The sequence below is a fragment of the Saccostrea cucullata genome, unplaced genomic scaffold (assembly GCF_032062105.1).
Source record: "Saccostrea cucullata isolate Sc308-1 unplaced genomic scaffold, CSIRO_AGI_Scuc_v1 ctg978, whole genome shotgun sequence".
Classification (NCBI taxonomy): Eukaryota; Metazoa; Mollusca; class Bivalvia; order Ostreida; family Ostreidae; genus Saccostrea; species Saccostrea cuccullata.
In genome coordinates this window covers 34,107-54,161 of record NW_026940388.1, presented here as the reverse complement: position 1 = coordinate 54,161, position 20,055 = coordinate 34,107, and the positions used below count along the sequence as shown (strand labels likewise).

General features: G+C 31.3%; 1 protein-coding gene across 1 annotated transcript in view; it reads left to right on the top strand.

Moving 5' to 3' along the window:
- Positions 1-20,055, top strand: part of LOC134255325 (uncharacterized) — a gene marked incomplete at its 3' end in the record, with an annotated part of 92,696 nt that overhangs the window by 38,608 nt on the left and 34,033 nt on the right. Inside the window, exons 23-42 of the mRNA XM_062737847.1 lie at positions 1,014-1,182; positions 3,190-3,342; positions 3,566-3,739; positions 4,439-4,589; positions 8,099-8,248; positions 8,468-8,619; positions 9,920-10,058; positions 10,156-10,383; positions 10,481-10,547; positions 11,279-11,390; positions 13,628-13,754; positions 16,006-16,242; positions 16,476-16,518; positions 16,729-16,883; positions 17,155-17,246; positions 17,362-17,410; positions 18,161-18,412; positions 18,538-18,592; positions 19,115-19,287; positions 19,593-19,766. Coding sequence (XP_062593831.1) covers positions 1,014-1,182; positions 3,190-3,342; positions 3,566-3,739; positions 4,439-4,589; positions 8,099-8,248; positions 8,468-8,619; positions 9,920-10,058; positions 10,156-10,383; positions 10,481-10,547; positions 11,279-11,390; positions 13,628-13,754; positions 16,006-16,242; positions 16,476-16,518; positions 16,729-16,883; positions 17,155-17,246; positions 17,362-17,410; positions 18,161-18,412; positions 18,538-18,592; positions 19,115-19,287; positions 19,593-19,766 — 2,852 coding nt within the window. The remainder of the gene's footprint in view (positions 1-1,013; positions 1,183-3,189; positions 3,343-3,565; positions 3,740-4,438; positions 4,590-8,098; positions 8,249-8,467; positions 8,620-9,919; positions 10,059-10,155; positions 10,384-10,480; positions 10,548-11,278; positions 11,391-13,627; positions 13,755-16,005; positions 16,243-16,475; positions 16,519-16,728; positions 16,884-17,154; positions 17,247-17,361; positions 17,411-18,160; positions 18,413-18,537; positions 18,593-19,114; positions 19,288-19,592; positions 19,767-20,055) is intronic.

The following is a 20,055-nucleotide window of genomic DNA, read 5'->3' as shown; positions in this document are numbered from 1 at the left end:
TAACAATGGTAATTTCCATTCCTACGTCGATACTATACATCCTGGTGAGCTTGAGATAAAAGATACCACAGAGTCTGACATATCTGTTTCATACGTGGATAATTTACTTGAAAAAGACATTACTGGTAATCTAACAACCAAGCTATATGATAAACCTGATGACTTTAACTTTTCTATCGTCAACTTACCTTACTTATGCAGCAAAATACCTTCATCACCTGCATACGGACTGTATATATCTCAGTTGATTCGATACGCAAGAGCTTGCTCTACGTTTGAACAATTTCTAAAACGAGGTAAATTATTTACAAGCAAGTTGAAGAAACAAGAATATCAGCCGTCTCGTTTAAAGTTATCATTTCGTAAGGTCTATGATCGATTCAATGACCTTGTCAGCAAATACAATTTATCATTGAGTCAAATGCTGACTGACGTTTTTTATACTAATTGTTAGTCCATTATTTGTACACTGAGTTGACGACGGATTTTTCCGTTATTTCCTGATCACGACAAGGAGCACACGCGGCTGTGACTGGTCAGCAGGGGATGCTTACTCCTCCATGGCACCTGATGCCATCTCTATTGCTTCGGAGGTCCGTGTTTGCTCTGCTCTTATTTTGTATCGTTTTATGAACTTTGAGATTGAATACTGTTCATTATCTCCATATCCTCCATTACTAATTTTTTTTTATTAAAAGCAGATATTGCATGGACATAGTAATGATTGTATTATCGTTTGAACTACCCGCTTGTGTTTTTGTAGCACAGCTACGAGGCAATGACAATAGGTAGACATCACATTTGTTAACAAATTTTGATTTAATTGCTTTCTGACATGCTATGTATACCGACTAAATAATTGAACAATTCATCCTCATGGACTAAAAAGTCCATGAGGATGAATTGCGCAGACTGCAAAGTTAGCGTGAATATAAACATCAACTTGGAAAAAAAAGTATGTCTACAGTATTCAGTAAAATAAAAAAAATAATTAACTATTGATTATAATTTAGTTATGACACAGCAAGAGGAATAATTGATGCCTTATTTGGACCTAAAGTGCATACAAGTTTCCCCAAAAACCGGCGCTTGAAGGGATATGGATGTGGAAGTGGATTATATCCTTCCCAAACAGATTACAAGCATAAAGGACTTGATTTATTAATAGAAGAAAGAGATCCGGTAAATATTATGCCTTACTATGAATATGGCCAGGGCATGCATGTCTTCTGTCCCTCTGTCCTTCCGTTTGCCCATCTGCATGTATCAAACATTTGAAAACTCTTTTCTAAATAAACTATTCAAGATATTTCATCAAATTTCTTTTGTTGTTACATATGAGTAGAATTCTATACAACTGCATAAAAATGACCTTGATCTTCCCTTTGATTTTTTTTTTATAAATTGCATTTAGGTATGTCACTCGTGAAATTTGTTAAATCAAGGATTTTTTGAGAAGTATATTTTGGATAAGTACTCATAAAGTATGACTCAAAATCGCAGAGAAAATAGGGGGTCAGTATGCATCTTACTGATCTACGGTATAATTAAGTTGACCTTTTTGCACTTTAACTTTAACTCTTTGGTAAATTACTTTAAACTTTATCATATCTTATCAGATGTAACCATGGCAAATAAATCTAATTTTATTTTACATAAAATAGTTTGAATAATATTTATCACTGAACAAATCTTGGAAATTAATGCGCGTAAATTATATTGCTGATCAGTCACAAGTATCGAGTACTTTAAAATAATGAAAGAAAAAGTTGGTGTCAGTGATGTTAATTTTGAAGTATTTGTCAAAATATGTGAATTTCAGGCAAGATATTGTATAAATTTTATCAAGACTTATTTGACATATCTTTATTTTTGGGCAAAATTTGTTGAAAGAAGGTGTAAAACTTGTTCTAAAAATATAAATTTAGATCTATATCAAATATTCCTAGCAATATCATAACGGAAAATATTCTCCGAGTAAAAGTATTTGAGGCTAAAGTTCCAAGATATTAAATTTAATAAATGTGCAGATTTGCAGAATTATCTGCTAAATATCCTTCCACCACAAGAAATATTCCCTCATTAACAAAATTCTATTTAATTGTAGCTTTTTGAGCTGTTTTTTCGTTGAATATTAAAACATTAACATTATTGAATTTAAAAATGTTATTAAATTTGAATTTTAATAAATAGTTTAGAAACAGAGGATCTGCGTGAACTTTTCTGAAATACTGACGAGTGACATACATTTACTTGGCTTGAAAGAAAGTATCAATGCAAGATATGTTTATCTTTATTACTGATAATACATATTGGTGATATTCAGTGTTTTGATTTGGACCTATACTATGATCTTATTATATTCAGTTTTCCAAACTTTGTTAACCAAAACATAAAACAAATTTATTTAAAGAAATCTTAACATACAAATGGGGTTATTATCTGAAATGAGTTGCCCACTTATACACTTCCTGGAGTAGGATTTGTTGTAAATCATGGCCCCTGGGCCACATGGGACCACAATAAGACAATTCAAATTCCTTGCAATATTCAAATGTTTTATCTGGCAAAACATGCAATAAATCTCATACTTTTATAACAATTCCTTCTGGTCTAATAAATACCTTTTTTTATTTTGTGGTCAGAAAGAAAAAGGTCATAATTTTTTTTACCAATTAATTTTAAAATAACATCTTTCTATGGATTAAAGAAACCCATATTATTCTTGAGTTCAAACAAGACAAATGCCAGGATAATAATTTCAGACACTTTGTCTCTGTATTACACTTTCATTTTCAGATTGATATTTTTTGAAAAGCCTTTTAGCTTTCAATTCACACCTCCTTATGGCCTAGTATTGATTTTGAGGCCCAAAGGTCAAGATCACAAAAACATACATTACAAATAACATTTTTATAGAACTGATGTTTACTTTTGTTTTCTATGAGCTTTTTTCAATAAACTAATTTGACAGGGAATACTAAGTTTGCATCTTCTGATACGTGGTTCCTAGTGTAACTTTTAAAAAATGGCGAACAACATTTAACTTGTTTCAGAATTCACTTTGTTTAAAGATTTTGCGGCTAAAATGAGCTTTTAGACTCATACTTACACATATTTCGTAATTAATGACACAGAAGTGTACTTTTACAGATTTGTAATTTCCTTTCTTAATACAATATATCACAGATTGTAGCTCCATTTAGTGGTTTTATAACTGTTGATGCTGAGGCTACTGACACAGTAGTCATTAAACCTGAAGGAGGTTCACTTCAAGGGATTACAATCTTCATAACAAATATAAAACCTGAATCCACCATTGAAACTGAAGAGGGTAGATGGGTAATTATTTTCAAATCATTGTTACAAAGACATTTTTCCAAAGTTGATGATATCTAATTACACAGTGAGTAAATCTTCCTTCTGTACAGTAAAATTTTATAAATTCACAGTTAAATAGGTACGTTAAATCAAGGAGTTTTAAATGTTATTTTAAACAAAAGCAATATGAAATACTTGCAATTGATAGTGTGCAGTTCTTAACAACATGGATGTTTGTTTGTAGTTTGCAGCTGGTCAAACCATTGGTATTGCAACCGGATCAAATTGTGCCAATCATATTCATCTAGCCTTTCAGAAGGATGGAGATTATATTGACCCTACCAAGTATCTTGATTCCATCATTCCTGAAGTGCCTCAATGGAAACAAATTTGTGATGACTACAAGCTTGTGTTTATGGTATTTAAAATGAGAATAGTTTTAACTAGTATTTATTTTAATCATGTTATTTGTTCTTGTTACTTGAATGATGTGCTTAATGCATATACATGTACATAGAGACTCCATATGTATTTGATTCCGTATGTATTAGTAGAAACTCCAGTATAGCTTTTTGAAATTATGTTCATCAAAGTACTTTTAAGCTCACCTAAGCTGAAAGTCCATGAGAGCTTTTCTGATCACTGGCTGCAATTCAAAAATTTGTTAAAACAAATTCTTGAATTTGTTATAACGAATTCAATAAATCTGTAATAACAGAAGTAATCGTTATAACGAATTCAATAAATCTGTAATAAAGAATTAAATTCGTTATAACGAATTCAATGAATCTGTTATAGCAAATGAAATTCGTTATAACGAATTCAATAAATCTGTTTTAACAAATTAAATTCGTTATAACGAATTTTAAAAATCGTTATAACGAATTCAAAAATATTTTTTGATAAGTCCTAAATGGGCTTCCGTAGGCTTCCATAATCAACATATCAAGCTAAAATTTTTTTTTTTTTTTTTTTTTTTTTTTTTAATTTATATATTCAATGAAAAAGGGAGACAACACGTTCAGTGTTTGAAAAGATATTTGATGGAAAGTATATAAATAGTTTATTGTCTTTTTGAATAATATTTTTGTAATTGAATCTTCTATATATTATTCAGGATGTTACATTAAAAGCTGGAAGCTTAGTTGGTCTGAATGGAAAAGATGAGCAAAATCTAGACCCCATTCTTTCCAACACAGAACTGGCTTTCCCTATTCCAGATTTTTCTGATAACAGCTTTGATCCAGATGATACAAAAGACATAAAAAGTAAGCTGAATTATTCAATTCTCTTCCAACCCTCACTTGCATTTCTTGAATGTCAATATTTCGGGGAATTTGAAAGAATAAGGTGTTCTGTATAGATGTCTGTTTAATAGTCGGTTGACATATTTCTAGTGTCATTTACAATTGTGTGAAATTGGAAACTTTTTGTGAAACAAAGAGCAATTCTCAACTAAACTTTATAATTATGAATATTATTTTGAATAAATGGAACAAGTTTTATTCAAAATGAATGGCCAGACCCCTTTTTATTGCAAACTTTTAAAAAAAAAATATGGAGAAATAGACCTAATAATGTTTTTCATTTGTTTATGACCTTTCTGGATTTTACTTGCACAAATGACAGAAATATTTTAAACATCAAAGAGAAAGTTGATTTAATATTTGTGTATAAATTTCTGATCAATAATGAAAAAAATTCTATATACCAAATAAAATGTACACTGACAGTAAATGCACAGTTTCAAGAAAATCTACTATTTTGAGTAAATTTAATTTAGGAACAAACTCAAAATATAGGTTTTATAATAAGGCTTTAAAATTGAGTAAAATATCCAATTACCCAAAAGAAAGCAACAGCAAACATGTTTTATTGTATTTGTGCAATTTCATTGCTTACTTGTCCAACTCCTGAATAAAGAAACAAAATATGAATTAAGTATTAATATTGACTTTTAAGAATTTGTTTAATTATGAAAATGAAAGTGTAACTGATTTATAATTATGTAACAGTAGCAATATTCGGTTGAACCTAATCTCGATTGCACTCATCTGTTCATGATTATCATACCTAGAGAGATGTGACAGCCATAAAATTGTCCATTTCGTACTTATGTTAATTTGCTATCTAAAAATTAAAACTCGGTTAATACGAACACGGATATTGCGAATTTGCGAATATAGCGAAGTCATCTTGGATCCCCAGCTATATAAAATTAATGACTTTCTTATACGGTTATAACGAAGTACGGATATTATTAGCTACACAGTCAGTTAGGGACCTAATACGGATTCATACAGGGTGTGAAATGGAAATCCATATTGGGCGAGGCGAAGCCGAGTCCCAATACGGATTTCCATTTCACACCCCGTATGACTGACTGTGTTACGAATTTATCCCGTTTCAAGACCTTTTTGAATATTAAAAAGAATCTTTAAGTCTATTATGAATACATCAAGTTTTAGTTCAATAACAATCGACGTTAAATATCATAACAAGTTCAACTTGTTAAACAAGTGACAAGAAATTTACATACGCAAACCGTTTCTTAGCCGCCATTTTTATTTACAATAACGTTCGCTTCGAACAGAATCCCGATTTTCATATACTCACCGTCAATGAAAACGCAACACTCTACTTTTAGGGTGAAAAATTATATACGGGATATAACTATGTACCAAACAATATAGGACATCTTTTACTTTGCCAGATCAGTTATTTAATGGTTGAATGGTTTTCATTCCATTACCGAAAGTTGGTTTTTTATCCCTCTGAACAGATAACATTTAAATAAAACACTCCCCCTTCCGACAATTTAATCAAAACATCCTAGTCCGCCATGTACAACATAAATGTACGCAGTCCGATTTCTACCATGCATTAGGTTTATTGCAGCCCGGAGGACCGGGCTGCTCTATACATATAAGTTTAAGTGTTGGTATATGGGGATTGGGGTGGGAGTAGTTATTTATAATTAAAGGTTTTCTAAACATTGAAAAGATTGTTAATCAGAATGTCCTTTCCGTTCAAAAATTACGAGATACATAATATATTTACTTTCCTAAAGTGAATCTGTAAAAATATATATGCTTTTCATATTTGATATATAAAGTTGCTTATCATTAACTTTCGAAAAAACGACAGGTCCCTTTTTTTAGAACATCGAATTTTACTTCTCGGATAAAAACGTACTATGCACAGTTCGTGTTTTATATTCTAAAATTGAAAATGAATACATTTTTAAATATAGGTGATGCGTGTGTCTAACTTCAATTTATATTTATGCAGCCAACATTTACTTGAGGAATTCATCAAGTTTAAAATGGTATCGTTTTTGATTGATTTTTAGCTGACTGCAAGTTTTCAAAATATTCGCTACCATCGTCTCCATCAATTAGACGCATGCCTTTTCACTATTGAAGAAGCGGTTTGATGATCAATACTCGTTTAATTCATTGTTCACTTTATATATTTCCCGGGCGACAATTGATGGTTACATCAATGTTTTCTTGTTAATGTCTTGATCTGAGCGAAGTAAATATTCTTGGGCATATTTAATTGCCTGTTGTTCAGATACAGCGGTCGAATTTTCTCTAACTTGGCGTAGTGTAGTAACTCTCGGACTTCCGGTCAAGAAACTGTTATTAATGCTATTGAAACACATGAGCCTGATGAGTGGTTAAATAGTTTACATTTGCATCTGCATCTATTTTTTTTCTTTATTTTGAGAATCTCCAGCATTATCAACGAAAATCAGTCATTTTGAGGAAATAAAGTAAAATAAAAAATCAGTAATCTACAAATTTGTCTGAAGCGGGATTAAACGAAGTAATTTCATAGGTCCCAGCGACTTCGTTATAACCGAGTTTTGCTGTACTTTATTAATTGTGATAATATCAGAAATTGATACATTTTGAACTGAAAAAAAATTATGAAAATATTGATATGGATCGAGAAAAAAAGAAAAAAAATCTTTTTTTCTTTCTTTTTTTGTGTTTGTATAAAAGTCAGGTGTGTGAAATCAATCCTGCTAAACGTAATTCCCATACGTGCTCCCCATGTAATTCTGTAAATGACGTATGATATATATATATATATATATATATATATATATATATATATATATATATATATATATATATATATATATATATACATGTAGGTCTACCCCTCTATACTATAAAATAACCGGTTATTTTATAGTATAGAGGGGTACACCTATACTTATCATACGCCATTTACAGAAATACATGGGGAGCGCCTATGATAATTCCCAGAAAAAAAGACTTCAGTCTTAAATGTTTTGTTAACAAATTGATGGCTACAGGATTCATACCGTCCATGAAAATTGCTTGATTTTTGACTCAGTCCTTCAAAGTTCTTGAAAATTCAAAAGTAGTAGAAAGTGTTTAAATTTGCATGTTAAATGCTCAAATCTTCGATGCTAATTTGATAAAGTGCTATTGCATCAATTAAGAAAAAAACTCCATATTTTTGTATTTTTTTCCTAATCTGCATGATTGTAATGTTTGAAAGTGTTTTAAAGGGACTTGAAAATGAAATTAAAAAGTGCTTTAAAATAATTTTGCTGGGCTGTATGAGCCATTGACTTAATGTTCACTGCCATGTTGGAAGATGGCATGATGAATCCCCCGCCCCATTGGGCCTTAAGCACCATACTAAGGGTTTAAGAGTCAAGACACTGTTTCTTGTTTTTTTTATTTTGAAATATTATCACTTTCATATTTTGATATTTAATTGTTACATTATTCAGATGAACCAGGTGGTTTTTTCTACAAAGTGCAATCACGCATAAACATTCCCAAGGCCCCAGATTTAGAGTTTGTTGAAGATGATCATCAGTGTGCTGCCATTATGAACACTGGTACCCTCAATGTAAAAAGATCCATTTTCCCTATAAAAGGTACTTTTAACATCTTAAAGGTAATAAACTTATTGATTGATATACCATAGGTGCCCCCAGCAAACCCATGTCAACAACATGTAGAATGAATTCACTTGTCTAACCCAGTCAAATTCTCTGGAACCAGATTGGAAGTTTTACTTTATATACTTCTGAAGCTTTAAACTCTTTGTTGGAAATCTTTGATTAAAGAAATTTAGAGGAAAATGACTGTTTCAGGGATTTTTACAACACTTTTGAAGACAGCGGACAAATTTTTGAAGAAATTCAAAATCAGACGTCTGAAATTTGGCACAATCTTGGAATTTCTTGAAAGATTTGGAATGACAAAAAGCAAGGATGCTATGGCAAGAGTTATGAGGGGGATAAAGGTATGCTGCTATTTTCCCCTTGATGATGAAATGATTTGAGTTTTTAAAGTTTTAAAACAAGTTATTTTTAGACTCTACAACAAATAATATGTGTGGAAAATTGCTTGAAAAATGCACAATTTATGGATTAAATTTTCAGAAGTTAATACTGCATTACCAAAGAAAATTGAAGGATAAAATCTTACGTTATTAGACATGCATACTTCTATCTGTTGAAAAGTTAACTAGTCCCATGGATCTAGCTTGTCTATGCTGAGAATGTTCATATCTGATGAATAATTTTGTTCAGAGGAATTAATTTACTGTTGGGATTGATTTTTCTGTTTAAAGTTAGCATTTTGTGAATTTTGTGGTTGTTATAATGACAAAATTTAGCATTTTTGAAGAGATGTCTTTAATCTACTGTAAACACAACTCTGGCTTATGGAGCACAGTAACTATATATTTATCAAACCCTGAATCCATTTAGGCTTCATTAATGCATACAGAATACAAACTTTTCAACAGTGTACTAGGGTTGTCCGGTAAAATCGTGGACAAAGCGTTTTTCTAAAAAAAAAAAACATATGGGCGCATAAAGCTAAAATTTTAAGTAAATGTTTATTTATCATATTTAAGTGCTTCATAATTTGATTGATAAAAACACAAAAACAAAGATGTTTTAAGCTTGAATATGCACAGTGTACGGCCCTACGGCGCAAGGTAAAAAAATCAAGATTTTATCAAAGAATACACGAGTATTAATTGAAAATAAAAGTTTTAAATAGATAAGATTGGGGTAAAAATTATGCTCATACAATTTCATGATCTATTTTGTCGTCTTTTTTAAATTTTCAACGCATTTGGATATTTTGATTGATAGTGAGAATTTTGTCCGTAACTTTCTAATAAATCTTCAAAAGATCGCAAGAGTGTGCCAGATTGGTTCCTCAACCGTGTCTGGAGAACCGAGTACGTGCACACAGAAATTCCTAAATTATAGAGGGACTCATCCAACTTTATTTTTAGCAAACGCTTTATGAAACGCGATGTTGTTTTAGACACTTAGACGTTATCATCCATACGCCGTAAAGCGAAACAATACATAACAAAAATCTCATAATTTGTTTATTTATGCATATAACTATCTGAAATTTGCTGTGTTTATTGTGTTTATTCATAAAAAATATGTACTAAAGATTAGTAAAATTTTCAGAACGTCGTAGTGATTATTTTTCAAACTAGAAAACTTGTCCACGATTTTACCGGACAACACTCATACATAAACAAGTATAACCCTGTACTTCTGTTTGACATATAGGATATCATAGACAATACAACATGTAGAAATCCTTATGAAATGACTGAAGACCAGCTTGTGAATGAACTACTTGAAAGAGGCAAAGACACAAAGGGATCAAGAGCACAGCTGATTGAAAGACTAGTAAAATTAGACAAAGGTGTCAATATGTGTATTTCTAAGTTAATATCATATTACTTTCACCAGTCAATTTTCTCTCTGCTGATATTTTATATAACAGGTATTATACTTCATAGGATGTCCATTGATGACCTTCACCATGCCAAAACATAATGTCTACTGCACCTTTGATAGCATGTGTTTAGGACTGGAATGTTGTGTCAACATGAAGTTTGCCATATTTCTAAAAGTTTTCAAAGTGTGGGCACGCTTTGATCCATGTGCTTCCCCCCGAATGTTGTTTAATCTTGGAATAGATTCATACACATACAAAATTGAGATTCCAACAGATATCAGTTATGATGGTAATTGTATGATAATATTTTATAACAATTGAATGCATTTAGCTTTAAAAGTTAACGAACATGAGAATTTAGTATCGATTGTCGTGATTTTAATTAGGATTTGAAGGAGAATTGAATTCAGGAAACAAACTGGATTTGCTGGGAGGAGTAGAGTTGATCATCAGGTAAGCATGATTTGAATTTTAGATCTTTTTTTTCTTAAAAGAAACCTTGGACCACATCATTTTATTTAAAGCTTTGGTCTGAGAAGACATTCTTGTGTAATACTGATAGCTCATTAAATGTTGACTCACCCTATCCCAGGGTCTTGATTTGAAAAATGTATACAAGATAATTTTTGCCCCATTTAAAATTTCCTGGGATACAGTTACTTTACAGAAATTATATGTGTTCCTTGAATTCACGAACTTGAGTATGGTAAAAGGGGAAAAACGTGGAAATATTTCCCGGTAAACGGTAAATTTTTACTACCTGAGGATGTTTCCAAATGTTTGTTTTTCCGCCCAATGTTTCATGAGAAGATCTTTAAAAGATGACATTTATTTTTCACTAATTCATGATAATCTACCCTTGGCACTAGGTTGGTCATTCATTTAAACAAACTTGAATTCCCTTCATCCAAGGTTTCTAGTAAGTTTGTTTGAAAATAACCTGAGTTCTTTTAGAAAAATATATGGTTGCCAGGCAAAATGTGAACGGAAAAGCTCAAGTGAGCTTTTTGCTCAGTAGAGCTGAAAGTAAAATTTTACTTGTTTAGTACAAAAGTCCTGGCAAATGTACTAACCTTGATCATTATACTGGACTAGCCTTAGTTTCAAACAGTGCCATGAATTTCACTTCTCATTTTTCAAAACTATATTTCTAATCTCACTTTTCTCCTTTATTATTTATGTAGATACAAAATTTTCAAAGGAACTAATGCAACTCTGGCAACATTTGGAGTTGGACTGTGTAGCTTTAATGATGCAGAAAACTGCCTGGTGTTTATTAACTTGTTGGACAATGCTGTTCTACCTGTTCCAACCTGTTTACCAGATGGATCGTTGGTGTGGCCTCAGTGTAAGTTTTTTGTTATTATTTATTAAGTTTGTATAAAAGATTTTGCCGCTTCAAGTCCAAAGAAGGTATGACCTTTGTGAAAATGCTGTCAGAAGCCAACTCAAGTCTTTTGTTTTATCAATAAAGTACCAAAAACAGCTTACAAACCTATAACAGAGATCGATTACTGTTAATGTAGGATTTTTTTAATCTCTGTAAATCTCCGTCACTCATCATTTCGTTTTCTACTGATAATAATTTCACTGAAAAGGGGCACAACTCTTAATTTAATAGCAGCATTGACAAATAATATTGATGTAATTTTGATAAATTAAGGTGAAAATAACCCTTGCATAAAATTTGGTAAATTTGGTTGATAATCTTTTAGGTTCATGTTGCCTCAAAATTTTGTGCTTCATTGCATGTCCAAAGAAAAATTGAAGGCAAGCATATAACATCTGTTATCTAATGACATTGACTGATTCTATCCTGACGCACAATAAAAAGGTTTTGGCTGCAGAGTTAAGCTAAAAAAAATCTTATTACAAGTGCATGTAGTACAGCCATACAATAAAATTGATCGTCATCAAGAACCATATATTGGTATCAATCATGTGTAAGCATACATTTAAACAACATGACGTAGAAATATTGTGGTAATGTAATTTGACCATCTTAATAGAAATTCCTAGACATAACTGTCATTAAGATTTAATCTGGAGGGATTGTTCAGAAGAATCATCAAACAATATGACAATATGAATACATATGATTTAGAGGTATCTTAATATTTACAATAAATCTATAGGCATCCTAGAGAACATGAAAACACTGCCAAATGTATCAGATTAAGTATGATAAACATCATTTCATACATGTTTATAATAAATGGTGCCACTGTAAAGAAGGGGTTTCTTCAAATTTTCTTTTGATAGGAAAAAGTGGTAAATGTGACTCAGGAGCATTTTTGCCCACTCTAGGCCTTATGCAATTTAAGTTAAGGTAGAAGAGAAACTGTTAGTCTAGCTCAGTTCAAACATTTGAATTGATTTGAACATATTTTATGTGAAAATACATAAAGGGATTGGGCAGCAGGCATAGCCTATATAAGCCCTCTCCACAATCAGTTCAAACATTAAAACCTAAATTTATGTCAGAATTGAAAAATGCATCATGATACATTATAAGCAAAGTTAAATATTGATATATCGCTAGATTAGTATGACTTGATAAGGCAACAAATATTTTTTTATTATACCCCACTTCAGAGAAGGGAGGGCATGCTGCTTTGCTGTTGTCTCTCTGTTTGTCGGTCCACCATTAGATTCTATTCATTTTCTTTGCAGAATTTGCATCGAGCAATTTTTACAAAGTTATATCCCTTGCATTTAGAAAAATTCCAATAATGTGCAGTTTTCATTCATTTTCTGTGCAGATAGAGGTTGCTTCTATTGAAATGAGATTATGTACAGATATATATTAGATTTATCATACGAATATCTAGATAAAGATCTGTTTTGGGTATGATTAAATGATTTTTCTAGAGTTTAGCACCTGTGACTTACAAAAATTCCTTTTGCCGGTTCTGTTCATTTCAACTCATGTCTGCCCATGGAGGGGGGGGGGGCGTAAGGGTTTAACAAACATCTCTTGCCTTGGAATTTGAAATGCAAACAAGCCAAATCTAAAAATAATGCTTTTATATTTTTCATTATGTTTAAATATTTCATATTATGCTTGCAGTGAATTTCAAAAATCTCTTCATGAAAGAAGCCCTGTTTAGGCAAGTGAAAGAGCAAGGAAAAGCAATTATTAAAAAAGTTACCTCTGAGCTGACAGATGAATTTCTGAAGTTATTAAAAATGGCAAAGGTAAGTTTTGTGTGTTCTAGTATTTACAAATTCAGGCCACTTGAGACACTTGGGCTATTCAACTACCCACCTGTAGCCTGTGTGGCGCAGTCTGCTCTAGAGTCTTGGAGTAAGGAATCAATCCTACACCGGCAAGTGGTGGCGTCTCCATATGAGTGAAAAATTCTCAAGAGGGATTCTAAGCTACAATTTAAAAGTGAACTACTCACATTTTTGGGAATAGGGGATCTTTATAATAACAACTAAAAGGTGGTATAACTACCTTAAACATATAAATGTTGCTAAGTTTGTTTTCAAAAATAATGTTTTATATTATTCAGGACAAGCTTAATGAGGATATTCAATCACCTAAGCCAGATAAGATGACACATGGTCAGATTATTGCAGAGCTGGAACGGAGAAGGTTATCAACAGATGGTTCAAGATCAGATCTCAATGAACGCCTTTCATTGGATGATTTGTGTAGGAATTGAACTTGATATATTTAGCTCACATCAATGAATTTGGTATTTTATAATGCCATTGGCATAGGCGTCTCATATCGAAATTCTTTCAGTAATATTTTAATGAGGTTCAAGTTTTTAGACAAGGTCTCAATTCAGCATAATTATATTAAAACGTTATATTGCATGGGTGATAGTGCTAAGGATTCATACACATTAAATTACCAGGTTTGCATTGGATTCTGAATTTAAATTTTATGGAGGAAGGACCATGTTAAACCTTTTTAAGCAAGTTAAATCCTAAAATAAGATAAAAAAAACTTGCAAGTATAATATATCTAAGGATGCACACCACTGGACTTGCTTTGGATGATGAATTTGACCTACTTTTCTGGAGTAGTGACGTGACCAGGTTAAAAGTTTTTTGAGCAGGTTCATTCTTTAGTGGAATTTTTTTGCTAACCGACGTTTAACAATATACATGTACAATAAATCAATCTCAACAAATGAAATTCAAATTTTTGATGATTGGATTCAGAAATACATTAGTTTAATATTTGTAAGTATAAAAACATGAAGAAAGAATTTTGAAAATTTTTGACTGAAACTGTGTCCATTCTCCTTAAATGGCAGAAATGTTGCAATTAGGAATGTACAAATTGACACAACTGATTATAACTGTGTTTTGGGACTTTGCTTTTCAAGAAAAAAAAAACATATGTTGAGGTTGGCTATGTAATCTTATGAAAGTCTTCCATACTGTATTTTAACTCACCAAGCCAAAGGCGCAAATGAACCTTTTTGATTGAAATATGTCGATCATATGTTGTTATTTTCATTACTTTTCCATATTTTAATCTCAGAGTTAAGGCAAATTTCAATCAGATTTCGAGAAAGCTACCTCAGATGAACATAGAATTTGTTCTAAACTTACATATAAAGCCAATGTAGCAAAGAAAAACACGGAAGATAACCTTAAGGTAGGGTTCATCTCTGGTTTCTGACTAGATGGAATAATCAAAGTACATTTGTTGATATGTCTTTTATATTAAGATGTAAGAGATTTAAAAGACCATATTTTTCTTTCCTCTTCACAATTATACAACTTAAAATAGAAATGGTAAACTGCATTTGAAAACCAGCAGGGACTATATTATTGGCGGAATGGAGGCGTAGGAAAATATCTTCTTTTCTGCCTCTCAAAATTATTATAGAACATTGAATTTAGTTATAATTTTTTCACAATCAAAGACTAGATGAAATTTTCAATTGTAAGTTAAATTAATAATAAGGGACTAAAGTTTCAAAATATATCAAATAAATAAGATTTTGCACACATACTAGAACTATGTTGGCTTGTAAATGCTTCAAATCTAAGTACAAATTTGAGCCAAAAATCTGTAAAAATGTGTTATTTCTCTCTAAGTAAACGATCAAAACTTTTAGTTTTTGTCTCATTTTATACCTGTATACGACAACTTTACTATATGTGAAAATTGGAAAAAGTTAAATATAGGAAGCATATAAAAATAAGTAATAAATCCTAAAAATTTAGGAAAAGTAGAGGAAATTCGGATTAGCAAATATCCATTTTATTTAAATTATCCATGTCAGTTTGGTAATATATATTATCATATAGGCTTTATATGGTAATATCTTTTTATGCAAAAAGAAAAACATTCAATCTTTTGAATAACAAGTAGGGATCGCATGATTGGAAACAGTATTTTTTTTATTCTTAATGTCCAGGAAAAAGGTAATGACCTTGATCTGACCTTGCCTCTAATATTAAACGGTCAAATTTAATCTCATTGATACCATCGCTTAGCGATATTTTCCTCTTGATTCTGTGAAAATTTCATTAATTTTTAAATACACGAAATGTTAGAAGAATCCTGAACAATCCAGACAGTTCGGAATGTCACCATGGCGTGTAAAGTTGAAGTGAGAATAAACTTACGAAATTAAGTTAAAATTTTTATCCTTATACGGATTATTATTTTAGATTGAAGGACATATACAACCTCAAAAAATGTTTGTTATTATTAATTTGGTAGTTATTCTCATTACAAATCTGTTACATTCTTCAAAATCGTTTTGATGTGATTCTGCAATGTGCTACATTGTGAATATATGGGAGGCATTCTAACCAGGATGAGGGCGGGGGATCTGTTTGGTTGAACAGCATGGCTCAGGTGAAGGTTTTGGTCCATAGGCCTTGTTGGTTTTAATATTGTTATTATATGAAGATTTTAATTTATGAATTTCAGCCTGTGCTAAGATTACTTTAGAGGAACTACAAGGAAACCTTGCCAATATTCTGTACTATAAAATTCAGAAAGACTGTCTGAGGATAGATGTTTGGGCAGACATTAATGTAAAACTTCTGGGATATTCCTTCAGTAGAACTTTGTCTGCATTCATAGAATTGGATCCGTGCAGTTTTGTTGTACAAGTTGGTTTTGAAAAATACCTGTGGACAAAAGTTCTATTGAATTACAATTGGGGTAAGAATTTAGATACAGCTAAAAACAGTCTATAAACCTGTAACCATAAATTATTACAAAAGAAATGCATTTGTGATTTCCCTGAGAATGAAATTCACCGAAAAGAAATATATATTAAGGGGTTGTTGTTGTTTTTCCTTCATTTCAAATAATTATTAAGCTATTTTTATTTAAAGATCAAAATGTGATACTAAATCATCATTGCTTTGTAAAATTATCCAATTTTTAAATAGGAACAAATGAAGTTGCAGAAATAAGCTCAAATGTGAAAGTCATGTGAGTATGATTAAGGAAAACACCTTTTGGTTGGTCATACATATGTGTTGATTTTCTGACAGTTGCTCGCTGTACATTGAGATTGTCTGTAATGGAGTTAACCATTTTCTGGTGTAATTAAAAGACAACTTTTCAGGACTTTGTCATTTTACAGTATAACTTGGTTTGAGGAAGAAATAAGTTATATCAAATATTTTCATATCATTTTAGGTACAGCATTGGCAGAAATGTTGATGAAGGAGTGTTCATTTTGCAGTTTGGACTTATGATTTGTTTGTCTTCACCAGCAGATTGCATTTTAGACAAATATTTATTCACAGATTTGAGGATTCCTATTCCTGTATGCAGGGACTTTGTTTTTCCAGGTACAAGTTTTCAGAGATACAAGTTTCGGAAATTTACAAAAGTAAATTTTATTTTGAAAAAGAGTTTTTCTGTAAATTACATTACATTACATATAACCTCCATACTTACAAATTTGGAGGATATTTAGGATATGCAATGTTTGTATTTTTATATGGAATAAATTTCATATGTAGGATATGTTTTGTTTAATATATTTTCTTGAGTGCAAAGCATTAATGAATTACTCATAAGAAACTTGAGAAAGATTTATTTATTTTGTCCTGTAATTAGGAAATGGCTCCTTTGCTGGACTGCTTGAAAAAATTGGAGGAAAGATGACAGAGGAAGCTTTTGAGCTTGTACTTAAAAAGTTTAATCTGAATGTAAGCATAACTACATTTGGTGGTTTTTCTTCAGAAGAAAGATAGTTATATCCTATAGCTTGTTACTTTGATATCAATAGGTAACCATTTTCAAGAATAAATTTTAATCTTGCAGGATGTAATAACATCAGGACCATGCCCCGGTATTCCACCTGCTCCAGAAAGTAAGTGATGAAAATACATGTAATTGTATTGTGAATGTTAATATTTGACATACAATGCTCTGACCATAATTTTTTTTTTCAAACTTAACTTTAAAGAAGCAGGAAATTGAACCAATAATGATACTTAATACAGTTGGAATTGTTTTCAACTTGATCCAATGTTATTTTTGAAAGTTTAGTTTGAGACTCACGGTTATGAAATTCTTGCATTGATTGTACCATCATATATCCGAAGATATAAAGAGTGAAAATCTTGATACTTTGAGAGCAAGTGTACCAAAGCTGAGAAAGATATTTCAGAACGTACTTGAAAATGTAGCATAGTTCACTGAGTATGAAATAAACATAATGTAGATGATAAACAGTTCTAATATGATCTAGTTTGTGCATGCCTAGTAGGAAAAAAATTTATTAGAAACATTTTGAATAACAGCTAGCATATTCATGCAAAGAAAAAACATTAAACGGCTGTGACTTATCATGATATCTGGGTTGAATTAGTCACAGAGATTTTAATTTATTATGAAAGAGATATATATTCAATTTTTTTAAGGACTGGTATTTACTGAAACAGCTGGCACACATATCACTAATGAATTAAGTTGCCATCTTTCAGTTAAGTAATATTGTTCATATTTTGTTTGCAGGTGGATTTCCTGGTTATATTTCTTAGAATTTATGTTTATATCTTTAATTTATAACCTTATTGATAATAACATTAATAACTGTTTCACTCTTGCATGATTGTAGATTGTCCAGCTGAGTTTGATGTGCGAAAGAATTTACCAGAACAGCTGAAGGAGATGGTAACATGTGAACAGCCTCCTAACTGCTGGGGAATTGACTGTTGTCTTCAGCTGACTTTCAACATACCCCTGGGAGATACCAAAATAACCAAGAACATCCCATTCTGGTTCAAGTTAGACCCATGTGATTTCTCCTTAGACATTGGTTTTGGAAATAAGATGCTTCTGAAAACACATATATTAGAATATGAGTATGGTAGGTGTGCAGTAATAAAATGTTTACTGCTTTTATTTTCAATCCGCAAGATATTTCATTTCATTATTATAATGAATGATAAATTTTGTGTGTCATTAATAATAGTCAATAATTTTTACTTTCAGGAAAGCAACAGATTTTGACACTTGGCTCTGGAAATCCACCTCCAGTAGAAATTACGTAGGTTAATGAGTTCATGAAAATAAATGCTTTGCATCAAAATCTTCCTGGTATTAGTTTGGATTAAGTTGAACTTTCAGATTTTGATCCGTAATATGCCAAATGTATCAAATTATAGGATTTTATCAAAATGGGTCTGCCTAGAATGATTCCTTTTTATTATTTTTCTTTGTCATTGTCTAATTATTACAGTTAAACCTAGCCATCACAAACCCTATGGGGTCCAGAAAAAAGGTTGATATTTTTGATGATTCAAAATATTGAAGTTAACAAAAGAAAAAGGGTCTTAACTAACTCCAGCGAATTCATGGTATTCAAAATATTAAAATTCTAGATAACACAGTTTAACGCTATTTAGATAAGAAAAAAGGGTTCTAGCTGAGATAGGACCATCTTTCTTTCCTTGAAAAGGACATAATTTTTTGTAATTTTTTTTTTTTTGTACTTTGAAGCTTCATTTTTTATGTCATGTTATATTCAGAGGTAATTATTATTTTTTAAAATTGTTTTATAATCAAACAGATACAAGATAGAGCAAATTCCAGGAAACAAAGGCTTTATAGTGGATTTAAGAATACTCATTTGCTTTGACTTTGACGTGAAGGTTGCATGTATTCCAACAAATGATGGTCTTCATCTTCTTAAAAATCAGGAAATTCCACTTTGTGATCAGAGACAGTTGATTGACATAAGGAGTGAGTATGCTTTGCGCAAAGGTATATTTATAATCCTTTAATGTAGCAGTGCTTTAACTAAACGTAATTCCTTCTTTGACCCAACTTGTGTTTGGGAAATGGATCTTTAGATTCATATTTTTAGTAGATTAGTGAATAGGTTTATATATAAGAACAGCTTGGTTGCAAATATCTAGAATATGAGGAAAAGATGATGCAGCATTTTGGCAACAGTCACATGTTTTGATGATGAACTTGTATTCCATTTCAAGCTATTTAGTATAAAGGGAAAATAGTTCTCAGTTTATAAGTTCCTTTGAATTAAGACTTCTCATTGACTGATTGGATGAGGGAGAAATCACTGGATCTCAATGAACAGCTGGCAGAGGGCGCTGTGATGTTACTGCTGGACCAGCTTAATCTGACTGACTTCTTCCAAAGACCCAAATGTGACAGAACCAGGATGCCATACATACCCTCTATACAAGGGATACACAATAGTATGTAAACCAAAGTTTCTTTGAATCTTACTTCTGGTAGTAAATTCTATAACCCCTGTAGACAAGATACATTTAATAAAAATGTATTTTTGAAAGAAATAATCAGAAGAATTTAATGTAAATAAACTATGATGTTCAAGTATATAGACAGAAAATGTATTTATTTACTTTGAAGGAACAGAGTTCACTTATGTATATACGGCTTTTGGCCCTGTGAATTTCTGAAAAATTAGAACTGCTTGAATTTACTTGACAATATGTTAAATTTCAGTTGAACCCTTGATGAGTA